Source organism: Myotis daubentonii, chromosome 19, assembly GCF_963259705.1.
Source record: "Myotis daubentonii chromosome 19, mMyoDau2.1, whole genome shotgun sequence".
Classification (NCBI taxonomy): domain Eukaryota; kingdom Metazoa; phylum Chordata; class Mammalia; order Chiroptera; family Vespertilionidae; genus Myotis; species Myotis daubentonii.
Window position 1 is genome coordinate 10,075,322 of NC_081858.1, and position 13,648 is coordinate 10,088,969.

Genomic DNA, 13,648 nt, shown 5'->3' on the forward strand with positions numbered 1-13,648 from the left:
GATGAGAGAGACTCATTGATCAGCTGCCTCCTGCATGCCCCACACTGGGGATCAAGCCCACAACCCGGGCATGTGCCCTGACCGGGAATCGAACCGTGACCTCCTGGTTCATAGGTCGACGCTCAACCACTGAGCCACACTGGCCAGGCTTCCCCATCTTTAAATGGGGACAAGAACGAGGCCCACGCCTGATGGAGTGCCTTCATTGTGAAGCACTGGTTATGAGATTCTGCAAAATAGCAAATGCGATGGAATTCTATCCTTTGGGGAGCTGCCCGTGGCTACTGTGGTGGGTGGGGTTCCCCAGAAGCAGAGCTGAGGCGGGGATTCCTGTGCATGTGATTATCCGGGACAGGGCTTGCAGAAGGGGAGCCAGGGAGCAGGAGCTGGTGGGGGGGCTCAGCTGGAGAGAGCTCCCCGCCCCACCCCCCGCCCCGAAAGCCAGAGCAGGCTCTGGAGCAGCAATTGCATCACAGAGTTGGTCCTGCCTTGCAACTGGGCGGGCCTTTTATGCACATGTCACTCAAGCACTGGCTGGGATGGAATGGCCAGTGCCTTGGCTGTAAGCCATCAGCACCCAACACTCCTAGCAGCCGGGGATGTGGCACCGGCAGGGAAGGGGGACCTGGGACCCTGGGACGGGCACCAGCAGCGTCTTCCTGCTCCGGGGCCCACCTCTTACCATCACATCCCAGGGCTGCACGGGCGTCCCGTCGGCGCTCATGAAGCAGGCCTGCGTCTCCAGGGCGGCCGCTTCCTGGGCCAACAGCTCCCAGCTGCCCAGGCCCACGTTCCAGGTGGGGTCGGCAGGGTCCAGGATCAGGGGTCTGGGGCAGAGTGGGTGGGCAGGCGGGTGAGAATCCGTGAAGGAGCAGGGGGTGGGAGACCTCGGGAAGGGGTGTGGGGGCGGGGAGAGCAAGAAGACGGTCAGCACCTTAGGGTTGGTGCAATCTTGCCCACGCACGGCAGGGTCCCTGCCTGGCCACCTTGGTCCGGAAGCTATTGGGTGACCCCTTAATCTGAGATGGGGATTGTCTTGTATTAACGTAAGTGGCCCTGGCTTCCTCTGGGGGTCATGTGTCCATTGCTTCCTCGGCAAAGAGTCCAGAAGGATGCAGAGCGAGGACGGGGCTGGGGCCCCCAAACCCCACCCTGGACCCCTCCCGGATGCAGTGACTCCAGGTGACAGTGGGGGGAAGGATGATAGGGCGGGAGAGGAGGTGGTGGGTGTGCACCTGGGTTTCCGGAGCTGGCCGAGGAGGTGCGCTCTGAGAGCTGGGTCCTCAGAGCTGTAGTTGACCGTCCAGAAGACACAGAGCTGCCGGTGCTGCTGGACAAGCCCCAGGACGGTCCTCAGGCCTTCGGCCGTGTTGAAGCGGTCCTTCCCGCAGCCCTGCTCCCAGGCGAAGACGGTCAGGAGCTCCAGGGCGTAGGCTGGGGGCAGGGAGGCACGGGCCGGCCGCTCTCCTTTGTCCCGGGCAGCAACCTACGTTCCCCCCAAATCACAGAGTCAGCGGAGCGAGCACTTCCTGTCCGCTGAGCACGGCCCTCCCTGGAGAAGGCGGGGAATATAGAAAACACAACACAACAGGAAGAATAGAACCCTGGGGCTGGCCTGGCGCACCCTTCTCGTTTTACAGGTGAATAAACTGAGGTCCAGAGCGGGGCAGCGACCTGTCTAAGGCCACGGAGAAGCTCAGACTTGGTCGGTGCCTAGCGTCTTTCTCACGGGAGTGGGGTCGGCCACACAGTCATCTTGGCATTTCCACGCCCATCACCAGTGAGCAATGGTGGGTGGTCAGCAGATGTCGGTTGAATGAGTGAGTTGGCATTCAGAGGGTATTTGCTGCGGGGGCTCTGAAGGCTGCTCAGGAGTTAGCAGAGCTTGCGAAGGAGATGGTGATGGAGGAACAACATAAGCAAAGGCTTGAAGGTGAGAAACAGCAGGGGAAGCATCAGCAGTGTGAGGAGAGAAGGGAAGAGAGGGCGGGAACGCCAACCACAAGATACGCGAGGATTTGGGGACTTGATGGAGAAGATGCTCTCTCAGCTGCGGGGTCGGGGGGGGGGGGGTGTGGGGATGGGGGGGGGGCTACCAAGGAATGAAGGTGGAGGAGGCAGTCCTTCTGGTTGGGATGGCCAATAAAACTCAAGGGAGGGGCGCTGTGTTGGGGACGAGCTGACTGGCCGAGGCAGTGGCCATGACAGCGACGGTTTTCTGGGGGAGCAAGGGGGCAGGGAGGCCTCACCTGGCGGTGCCAGTGCTTGACCAGCAGGATCAGGTTCTTCAGCTTGGCCGGACGGGAGTTCACGAAGCTCCTCCGCAGCTCGGCGAAGCAGGCCGCGTGCTCCCCGTCCTGGCAGCCGCTGTCCAGGAGAGTCCGGTAGACCTTGGGGTCCGGTTTGGTGCCGGCACTGAGCTGCCCTGTGGGTGTTTGAAAGATGCCGGGGATGCATGGCTCATGGAAGACAGCGGCATTTCCCAACCCAGCCGCTCGCCTGCCTCTAATACGTAAACATTAAATATATAACATCGCGGTCGACGACACACAATCCAGAGCACTGAATTACAATCAGGACTCCTAGAACTTACAGAAGTGAAAGACAAAGGCCCTGGGACTTTTAAAAAGTTAAGCTGAGGCCGCAGGTCAGGCACATCTGAAGAAAGCAAGCAGGCAGCCCCGAGAGATGGGAACATGGGAGCGATGAGACGTGGAAGATGAAGCCAGACGCCATTGAGTAGAGTTTCTGAAGGAGAGAACGGAGAAGACCGAGGAGAAGCGATGTTTGAAGGGCTACTGGGAGGCATTTTCCCAAAACTAAAGGAAGAACCGAGTCCTCAGATTCAGTCAGCACAACGAATTCCAAAGAGTATGATTAACAAGAAATCAATATGCAAACATCAGAAACTGAAGGGTGCTACGGACTAAGAAAAGTCGTAAAAGCTACCAAAAAGGAAACACACACACACACACACACACACACACACACCCCAACAAAGAAGTAAACAGCCGACTTCTCATCAACAACTACACAGGTCAGAAGACAGTAGAAACTGAGAAGAACAAATGTCCAACATTTCCTCCAAGAGGGAGGTGAGACAGAAGGTTTTTTAGACGAAGTCTGTGAAAATGTATCACTTAGAAACCCCTTCTGAGAAAGAACTACAGGATGTATTTCTGTAAGAAGGAAATGAATCCAGAGGAAGAACTGGAAATTAAGAAGCATTAGTGAGGGGGAAAAATATTTCTAATTATGCGTAGAGGTTTTAATTTACACAGGTATACAAACAAAAGCAAAGAAAATAATCTTTCTTATTGTTAGTGTCTTGTCTGTTTGTTCTAATGTATTACTAACCCCCTCAAAATGATCATATTATTAATGTTTGCTCCTTTTTTGTCTTCTAGTTTTACGTTACTTATAAAAGGTACAATTACAATCTAATAGCATATCCTTACAAATCAAAAATGGAAAAAGGTATTTCAGGAAAACACTGCCAAGACCAGTGCAGCTCTATTAATGTCAGATCAAAGGCTTTAAGGCAAATATATATATATATTTTAGAAATAATGAGGATTATTACTTGATGACAAAAGGAACAATCCAATAAAATATAATTATATTCTTACATGTTCCTTAATAACATAGCCTCAAAATATTAAAATAAAAACTTTCCAGAATTACAAGGAGAAACGGACAAATCTCTACTCAGAGCAGGAGATTCTGGGAGCCCATTCATAAACTGATAGACAAAATAAGGAAAAAATAAGTAACACAGATCTGAACACAGATCATAAGCTAACTCTAAAGGGTCTGTACAGAAGTCCGCATTCACCAACGGGAAGCATGAATTCTGTTCGGCCATGGGAAACTTAGGAAGTGCTAACAAATTCCAAAGAATTGATATTTTGGGGGTATATTTTCTGACTACAATTAAAAATAGAAAAAGAGCCCGGTGTTGCTCAGTGGTTGAGCAGCGACCTATGAACCAGGAGGTCACGGTGCAATTCCCGGTGGTGGATTCGATTCCCAGGCCAGGGCACATCCGGGGCTGCAGGTCTGATCACCTCCCCTGGCACTTGCGAAAGGCAATCAATCGATGTGTCTCTCTCACATTGATGTTTCTCTTTCTCTCCCCTCTCCCAACCCCTTCCTCCCGTTCTCTCTAAAAATCAATGGAAAAAATACCCTCAAGTGAGGATTAACACACACAAAAAAGAAAGGAAATTACACATAATTTCTTAAAAAAAAAAAAATCCCAAGCAGACATGGAGAACTAACTGTTAACACTCGTGAAATCGGAATTGGAGTACACGGTCATATGATGTCTATAGCTCTCTGTGTGTCTGAAATAGTTTATAATGAAAACTTCTGTAAAGTTAAAAGTACTAAATAGTTACGAGCTGATGATGACCAGGACTGTAGGGACCGCAGAGTGGTGCAATGCTGGTGAAGCAGGGGAGTGAGTCACAGAGATGATTGCAAGCACCCCGTGCGATGTTCCCTGATCCCCCCAAGGCACCGGCCGGGCACCCCTCACCCACGGCATCAAAGACCGGCAGCAGGCTCACGTCCACCCAGCTTGCGAGGGCTGGGGACATCAGCTGGAACCGCAACGCCTCGGTCATGGTCTGCTCTGAAAAGTTCAGGGTCAGGCCGGGGACCGGATCCCGCCACCAGGATTCCAGCTGGGCCCGCATATCAGCGAGGATCTCCGCCCGCCTGGGCCCCTGGTCCTTGTAGTCCTCGAAGCAGTTGAGGAAGATGATGAGTTCCGCATCACAGCCACCCCTGAGGTCTGTGCCCCGGCCGAATGAGCCCCCCTGCAGAGAAAAGAGCTTCTCAGACGCGTGACTCTATTTAAGTCAGACTGGGACCCCCCCAGAACCCCTCCCCCCCATCTGCAGCCCTGGAACTGCTCGCTCACTGATGCTGGCTCTTGGGGAACCACCACAGATGCGGGCTGTGACCTCTGACCATCAGAAGCCCGCAGAGTCGGGCTACACCTGACTATATCTGATGGCATCTGCCTTCCAGCCCACGAAGCTTGTGCAAAGTCAGACAAGGTGCAGCAGCAGAGAACAGGGACGGTTGGGTGGAGAGGGCAGCGGTCAAAGATTTTAGCCAAACGTCTGCAGCACCTACTGACTGCACATCTGGATCACAGGTTGCAAATGGGGGTCCTGGCCCCATAAGGGTCTGCAGATGTACTTGGCCTGTTTCAATCATGCATGCATGCATGCATACATGCATTCGACAGATACTTATTGAGCAATTACATAGATGGGTATGTGAGTGGATAAAATTACTTGTTTTCCTGGAACTTATATTGTACCAGGAGCAGAGGGAGGGGGAGGCAGGGACAGTCAGCAAACAGTAGCCCCCCAAAAGCCCTAAGTGCTGTGTAGAGGCCAATACTAAGGGGACTTGGATCACAGACTTAAAGGAGGGAAGGGACCGGCCGGTGTGGCTCAGTGGTTGAGTGTTGACCTATGAACCAGGAGGTCACGGTTTGATTCCTGGTCAGGGCACATGCCTGAATTTCAGGCTCGATCCCCAGTGTGGGGTGTGCAGGAGGCAGCTGATTAATGACTTTTATCATTGAGGTTTCTATTTCTCTCTTCCTCTCCCTTCCTCTCTGAAATCAATTACACATGCACACATGCACACACAGGAGAGGGAGAGAGCCAAGTGGATGGAGGAAGAACATTTGAGAAAGAGAAAGCAGCCGTGGGGAGGTGTGCCTGGGGAGCTCAAGAAGCAGCCACGAGGCCAGCGTGGAGTGAGGGGCAGAGAGAGACCAGGGCCAGATCCCCAAGCCTGAGGCCACTGTCCTGTCCTCTCTGAAACCTTAGAGGGTTTTGTGCAGAGAAGGGAAGTGATCTGATTATGGTGATAGCGGTTAAAAAAAACTATCATTAAAAAAAAGCAGCTGGCTCTTATACACTAGCCTATATCCCTCCCCCAGCAAACTGCCCTCCACGACGTCCACGTCCTCTGTCCGCCCTCAGCTGTGTCTCTGTCGCTCCCTCCCGTCCCCACAGCGGTCCCCCAGCAGGTCCCCTCGGTGTCTCCACCTGCCGCTCACCTTGCCGACTCTCGAGGCCTTGTGGACACAGTTCTCCCGGAGGCGGCCCAGGATGCCATCGACGGCCTTGCTCACCTGCTTCTGGAACTGGGGGCTCAGCTTGAGGTGGTCCTGGATAAAGCGGTCCAGCTCCTTGGTGGGGACCTGAGACAGACCCGGGACCCCCTCCGGTGTACCGGGGGCGGTGCCGTCCACCGAGGGGCCGGGAGCGGGGCAGGCGGGCCGCCTGTCCCCTGCCCTGGGGCATCCCGCATCCACACTGCTGCTGCCCGTGGGGGTCCTCTGGGCAGGGTCTCGCCGGATGGGGTGGTCCACACCGGAGCGCCCAGTGCGTGGAAGGCCCTGGAAGGTTGGGGAAGGAGCTGCCTTACACAGGCAGGGTTCTACGTTCCTTCTCTTGGCAGCCCCCGCCCCCCACCTCAGTCAGGGTGACGGCGGCTCAGAGAGGGGAAGGGAGAGGTAGCCCGTAGGGTGCCTTGTGCAAATGAGAAGAGGTGCCCTGATGAAGGGGACACATTAGAAAAACTCCCCCCAGGGCAGGCTAGAGGGGGTCAGTGGGGGAAAGGGGGGGACATATGTAATACTTTCAACAATAAATATTTAATGAAAAAATAAATAAAACGGTCCCCCTGAGGTGGGACACTCGGTAAGCAGACAATAACTACACAAAGATGGGCGATTGGGCGGTTTCACACGCCTGCAGTCCCCACTTTTCAACTCTGTTCCACACCCCATGGCCTCCAGCAGAGAAAACTCTACGCACACAAGTTAGGTGTAAATGCCAAGGGTCCCAGGAGCCCCTCACTCACGGGCCCCTCCCAGGGCTGCACAGCGCCCCCTGCGGCCTGCAGGAAACACGGGCGGTCATAGCAGGACTCTGCCTCTTGGGCCAGCAGGTCCCAGCGCCAGGCTGCCCCGTTCCCCACGTCCCACGTGGGGTCAGCCGGGTCCAGGATCACGGGCCTGCAAATCCACAGCAACAAGAAGATTCTGGTTAGCAAGACGGCCAAAGTCAGGGGCTCTGGAGTCAGGCCGGCCTGGTTCCAATCTCAACTCTGCTACTTTCCAGCTGTGTGACCGGAGGCAGATGACTGGCTTCTCTGCGCCTCGTTCCCTCATCTTCAACGTGGGGATCACAGCGGTGCCTGGTCTGATGGGCCTGGTCTGAGATTAAATGAGAACTATGGTCCTCAACCCCACCTGCACGTTAGAATCACAAGATACCAGGACCCAGTGTCTGCCCTGACATACGAGGCCGTGTGTCTCAGCCCTCTTCGGAAACAGCCCAGACACGCGTGGTGAGCAGGATGGAAAACACACTGTGATAAACTCACACAACGAAACGCTATTCAGCAATGGAAGAGAAGGAGCCACCGCTACACGCAACCGTACGGAGAATCTCAAAGACTTAATTCTGGGAGAGAGAGGGCACACACAGAAGTCCATGCTGTCCGGTCCCATTTAAAGGTGATGATCACAGTCAGAAAGGGGTTCCCTGTGGGAGGGGCACAGGGAAGCCCCCGGGGTGCTGGGATACTCTGCCTTGATCTAATGGGGGTCCCAGGTGAGCTCACTCCTTAGCAAGTCATCGGAATGTGCTATGCCTCACTAAAACACTCATACACAAACCGGCGGTATGCTTTAAAAACTGCCCCCGCTCGGCCAGCACGGCTCAGTGGTTGAGCATCAACCTGTGAACCAGGAGGTCATGGTTCGATTCCTCATCAGGGCCTGGATTGTGGGCTTGATCCCCAGTGTGGGGCATACAGGAGGCAGCTGATCAATGATTCTCTCTCATCATTGATGCTTCTCTCTCTCTCTCTCTCTCTCTCTCTCTCTCTCTCTCTCTCTCTCTCTTTCCCTCCCTCCCTCCCTCTCAATAAAAATATATTTTAAAAAAACAACATCCCTTACGTCAGTGGTTCGCAACCTTGGCTGCACATTAGAATCACCTGGGAATCTTTTTAAAATCCTGATTTCTGGGCCTCATCCTCTGGAAATTGTTTCTTTGTTATGGGGTGGGGCCACAACATTAGTCACAAAGAAACAGAATTTCCGGAGGATGAGGCCCAGAAATCAGGATTTTAAAAAGATTCCCAGGTGATTCTAATGTGCAGCCAAGGTTGCGAACCACTGATGTAAGGGATTCTTATTTGCACCTGGGGCTGAAGGTGCTGTATGAGGAAGTGCCCTGGTAGCAGTTGGCTTTGACTCTCGTTAGCTATGACCTGCTTTATCATTGTTAATGCTCTCCCCAGGCACAGGCACAGGCACAGGACAGCGGGTGCTGGGTACGAGGAGGTACCTGGGCCCCTCAAGCTGGCGCTGCAAGAACTTCTTCACTGCAGGGTCCTCGCAGCTGTAGTTGGTGGTCCAGAAAACACACAGGTGCTGGTACTGCTGGATCAGGCCCAGGACGGTGCGGAGGCCTTGGGCCAGGCTGAAGGCCTCCTTCCCACAGCCCTGCTCCCAGGCGAAGACGGTCAGCAGCTCCAGGGCGTAGGCAGGGGGCATCTCGTTCCGCCCCGCCTTCGGGCACACCTGCGAGAGGACAGGGCATGTGTGTGTGTGTGGGGGGGGGGGGGGCCTCACAGGAGGAAGGGGAGGAGCTAGCTCTCTGGAGAATTTTGTAGGATCTCCCAGCCTCCGGGGCGGCCAGCAGGCTGAGCCTGGGACAAGGTGCTGTGTGCAAAGCCTGTTCCCAAAGCAGCCTGGTGTTGCCCACCCTCCCTCACGCTGGGGCGTCAGCCAGGTGCTTGGGTCCTGTGTGGTGGGGGAGGGAGAGGTATGAGCTGCAAGCCCCCAGGAGGGGGGAGCAGCCAGGGAGGGGCCAGCGGGTGGTCGGCGATGGCTATCCCCCAAGGAAAACACAGCGAGTCCCTGGCTGGGCAGGAGCTAGCCTCCAGGATCTCCTCCTTCCAGGCCTGCGTTAGGAGGAGAAGGACCAAGTGCAGGCTCAGGGCATTCCTGTGGCTGCGGTCGGAGGTGTACAGATGGCACATACTTCATACCGTACATAAAACATCCCAGACAGTTTCAAAGCCCTAAATATGAAAAGAAAGTGCTAAAATAGTTTTTTGGGAGGGAACACGGGAGAATAATTTTAGAAAGTCAGAATAGGCAAAGACGTCTTAAACAAGACGCACAAAGCACACCTCCCATGAGACAGGGGTGAACACACCTGACTACATTAAAACACAAACATTTTCGGTGTCAAGAGATCTATACACAAAGTGAAAGTATAAGCCACAGGTGGGGAGGATAGATTTGCACTGTTAGCGAAATAAAAACCAGCACCCACAATATATAAAGAGCTTCAACCAATCAACAACAAGAAAGGCAGCTAACCCCGTAGAAAATAATGGGCAAATTACATGAACAGACAATTCCCAGAAAGAGAAACACGAATGGCTGCTAAACATAGGGAAACAGTCTCACTATCACGGAGGCACACGTCCCTGCCGGGAGCCGGTCCATCCTTGCTGTTTCAAGGGACCTGGCATATATGGCATACTGTTCTTAATATGTTTGCTCACCTTCTTGGCGCTGTGTTTTAACCAAAGTCACCTCTCTGAGAAAGGTTGTTTCCCCAGGTAGGGATTTTCCCCTGAAGTTAGGGAGGGAATAAAAGCCCTTAACTAAGTGCCAGGCAGGTAATTAATCACTTTAACTACGAACAATCATGCTTAAGCTACATAATCTTTACTCCCTGGAATGGAGATAAGAAACGCCCTAACCTTTGGAATAGAGATTGATAGGATTGGAATCAACTGGTATAAATACAGATGTAACAAGACAACAGGACACAGAACCTAGAACAGAACCTACACAGGACCTAGAGACAGAAGAACTTCGCTGGAGAGAACATGGCAAAAGATCCTGGACAGAAACTGGCCACAGAACCTAGAGACAGAACCGAGCGAGAGAACCTGGCTGAAGAACCTAGAGACAGAACCTGGCTACAGAACCTGGATAGAACATGGCAAGAGAACCTGACTAGAACCTGGTGACTGAACCTGGCTGGAGAACCTGGACAGAACCTGGCTGGAGAACCTAGCAAGGGAACACGGCTACAGAACCTGGCTGGAGATCCTGAACAGAACTTGGCTGGAGATCCTGGCTAGGCTGCTGATCAACTGAACGCTGTCTCCGTGTCATTCCTTCTTCGCCGACTCCGTCTACACCTTTGGGAACCCCTGGACCTGCTGGGGTTGGACCCCAGCACGTCCCGTCAGGCACACGCCTGGCGCAGGACCCGCACTGCCGGCCTCACCTGGCGGTGCCAGTGCTTGACCAGCAGGATCAAGCTCTTCAGCTTGGCCGGCCGGGTGTTCACGAAGTTCCTCCGCAGCTCGGCGAAGCAGGCCGCGTGCTCGCCCTTCTGGCAGCCGCTTTCGAGGAGGGTGGCGTAGACCTGGGCCTTGGGTTTGACACTGGAGCTGAGCTGACCTGGGGATGTGAAGGCCTGGGAGTGAGGACGGGAGCTGAGGACCCAGGATGAAGGGCAGTGCTGGTGTGGGCTCCGCTGCGGGCGCTGGGGGAGAGTGAGGAGGATTTGAGGGGCGGGGTACCCCTGCATGGGCGCTGGAGGATGAGGAAGAGAGCCCGGAGGTCTCAGGGAGCCAGAGAGGAAAAGAAAGCTCTGGACCAGAAGGGAGGGTTCCTGCTCCCAAATGGCCAGGCGCCCCCAGAGGTCGTCGGAAGAAGTGCAGCCTCATTCCCAGGTTAGTAGGCAAGATGCTTCCTGCTGAGTCGGCTGTTCTGTAACCTGGCAATCCTTCCCTCCCCGCGGCTCCCCGCAGGCCATACTAAAATACCACTGCACAGGCCTTTAATTAATCGGTGCCCCGCGAAGAGGAAATGATGCCGGAGAAATACAGGGCAAGAGGTTCTGATTCCTTAGCAGTAATTGCTAATATGTTTTGAGCACTTACCACATGCCGGGCACTGTGCTGAAAGTTTTACACCAATCCCCTCATTGTGTCCCCACTCAAAGCCAACAGTTCTCCACCTCCTTTATAGCTGGGGAAACTGAGGCACAGAGACACTCAGTGATACAGCTGGAGGCAGGATGGGAATGCAGAGCCGGCTCTGCAGTACGTGCCTCCCTCTCCTGGGCCAGGCTCGGAAACATAAACACTCCCCAGAACTTCCTAGGCCCCTGACGTCATTTACTTGCTGTGTGACTTCGGATGAGTCACCGCACGTCTCTGTGCCTTAGAGTCCCCACTGGTAAAATGGAAGATGAGACAGTGCAGACCTCATAGGTTTGTTTTGAGGAGGACTGAGACAAAACATGTCAAGTGCTTGGAATAGTGAAGCATTTAATAAGGAGTAGCTATTATGATAGTGGGTATTTAGGAAAGTGTGGCTGTCCGCCAGGTCAGCAGAACCCTGGATAAACTCAAGACAGCTATCTCCCAGAGCATCATGGTAAATGAAGAAGATGATGATGATGATAATAATAACAGAAACAATAATAAGAATAGAAATAAGAATAGCAAGCACTCATATAATCCCACCACATGCCAGGTACTGTTCTAAGTTCATTACATATATTAACGCATAAAGTCCTTCCAGAACAAATTACTATTGTCCTGTAATTACTATCTGCATCTCGCAGATGCATATTATTATATTAAATCAAGCATGGGTTTATTACAAAAGGGAGTGAAAAATCCCATGGATGCTTTTAAGATAAAAGATGAGATTTTGCAGAATTCTGTCCTTGTCCCCAGACCCCTGCTGCCGGGCATGTGCCCATCTGCCTTCTCCTCCGGGGTGTGTATGGAAGGGCTGAGCTGCGCTGCAGGAGGCAGTGGCTAAAGGAAACTCTCCCCAGTTGTTGGAGCAGGGACCACAGATCCAGGAGGAATGGGCCTTCTTGGCCCTTGTCTGGTCCAAACCCAGTATATTCAGTCAAGACACTGAAACCCATGCCCAGCCAGTGTGGCTCCGTGGTTGAGCATCGACCTATGAACCAGGAGGTCATGGTTCCATTCATGGTCAGGGCGCATGCCTGGGTTGTGGGCTTGATCCCCAGTAGGGGGGTGTGCAGCCGATCAATGATTCTCTCTCATCATCAATGTTTCTGTCTCTCTCCCTCTCCCTTCCTCTCTGAAACCAATTTTTAAAATATACTTAAAAAAAGAAAAGAAAGAAACGGAAGCCCAGAGAGGGTGGCCCAGGTCACACAGCAAGTTGGTGGCAGGACTCGAACTGTTGGCCCTGACTTACTCCTAATGGTCTTGCCCCAACCCCGGGGCGTCTTGCCCACTCACCCAGAGCGTCAAAGGCGGGCACCAAGCTAACGTCCATCCAGTTTTCAAGGTCTGTGGATGCCAGTCGGAACTGGAGGGCCCCGGGCGTGTCTTGTTTAAGAAACTCAAGGCTCAGACCAGGGACCGGCTTCTGCCACCAGGATCCCAGCAGCGCCCTCATCTCCTTGAGGATCTCTGTCTGCAGAGCCCGCTGGTCCTCATAGCTCTTGAAGCAGTCGAGGAAGACTACAAGTTCGGAATCACAGCCACCCCTCAGAGCTGTGCCCCGGCCAGAGGAGCCTCCCTGTGAAGAAAAAAACAAACCTCAGAATTCTGCACTCTCCAATCCTAGTGCCCAGGGGCTGGCAGGGTGAGTGAGGCAAGCGGGCTGGGTGGGGACTGTGGCCACACGGCTCCGGGCCTCCGAAGCCCCAGCACTGCCGGCTGCTCTGAGGCCAGCTCGCACCTGCTCTCATCTCTCCCCTATAAGCTCCAGGTGCCCCTCTATGCCCCCCAGGTTTCCTGGATCCACCCGGCACCCCTGGAGTGTGTCTTGAGGACACAGTAGGCGGCACTTGTCTCCTCCCTGAGTCTGTGGGCGTCCTGAGCGCAGAGTCAGCATGACAAAAAGCGACCCAGGCTAAGTTTCCCCATCCATTAAACAGGGACAATTGCCCTGACCGGTTTGGCTCAGTGGATAGAGCATCAGCCTAGGGACTAAAGGGTCCCAGGTTCGATTCTGATCAAGGGCATGTACCTTGGTTGTGGGCACATCCCCAGTGGGGGGTGTGCAGGAGGCAGCTGATCGATGTTTCTATCTCATCGATGTTTCTAACTCTCTATCCCTCTCCCTTCCTCTCTGTAAAAAATCAATAAAATATATTTTTAACCCCCCCCCCCAAAAAAAAACAGGGACAATAATCTCCACCAGACTAAATGGGAGGATTACGTGAGATAAGACTAATAAGACAATGCTCATTGTTATTCGGTGATTCCTCAGTAAATGGGGCTGTTATAGCTATTCTAGAGAATTATCATATCTGCCTCCTTAGGGGCAGGCCTAGTGAGGTCCATGGTCTGTTTGGGTGAGTGTGAGTGAAGAATGAATGAGTGAATGAATGAGTGAATGAATGAGTGAATGAATGAATAAGAGGCAGCCCTTGGCAGCATAGATCCAGGAATCAGACTTCCTGACTTTGAATCCTGACTGGACTTCTTACAGGCGAGGATATGTTACTTCGGCTCCCCGTGCCTCAGTTTCCCCATCTGTCAAGGCGGGTAAATAGCACCTCCCGCGCAG

General features: G+C 53.4%; 1 protein-coding gene across 1 annotated transcript in view; it reads right to left on the reverse strand.

Moving 5' to 3' along the window:
- OAS2 (2'-5'-oligoadenylate synthetase 2) overlaps positions 1-13,648 on the reverse strand; it is a 45,176-nt gene that overhangs the window by 31,071 nt on the left and 457 nt on the right. Inside the window, exons 2-10 of the mRNA XM_059677105.1 lie at positions 12,370-12,652; positions 10,362-10,537; positions 8,394-8,629; positions 6,898-7,051; positions 6,089-6,430; positions 4,541-4,823; positions 2,250-2,425; positions 1,236-1,486; positions 683-827 (exon numbers count right to left, since the gene is read on the reverse strand). Of these exons, the coding sequence (XP_059533088.1) occupies positions 683-827; positions 1,236-1,486; positions 2,250-2,425; positions 4,541-4,823; positions 6,089-6,430; positions 6,898-7,051; positions 8,394-8,629; positions 10,362-10,537; positions 12,370-12,652 (2,046 nt within the window). The remainder of the gene's footprint in view (positions 1-682; positions 828-1,235; positions 1,487-2,249; positions 2,426-4,540; positions 4,824-6,088; positions 6,431-6,897; positions 7,052-8,393; positions 8,630-10,361; positions 10,538-12,369; positions 12,653-13,648) is intronic.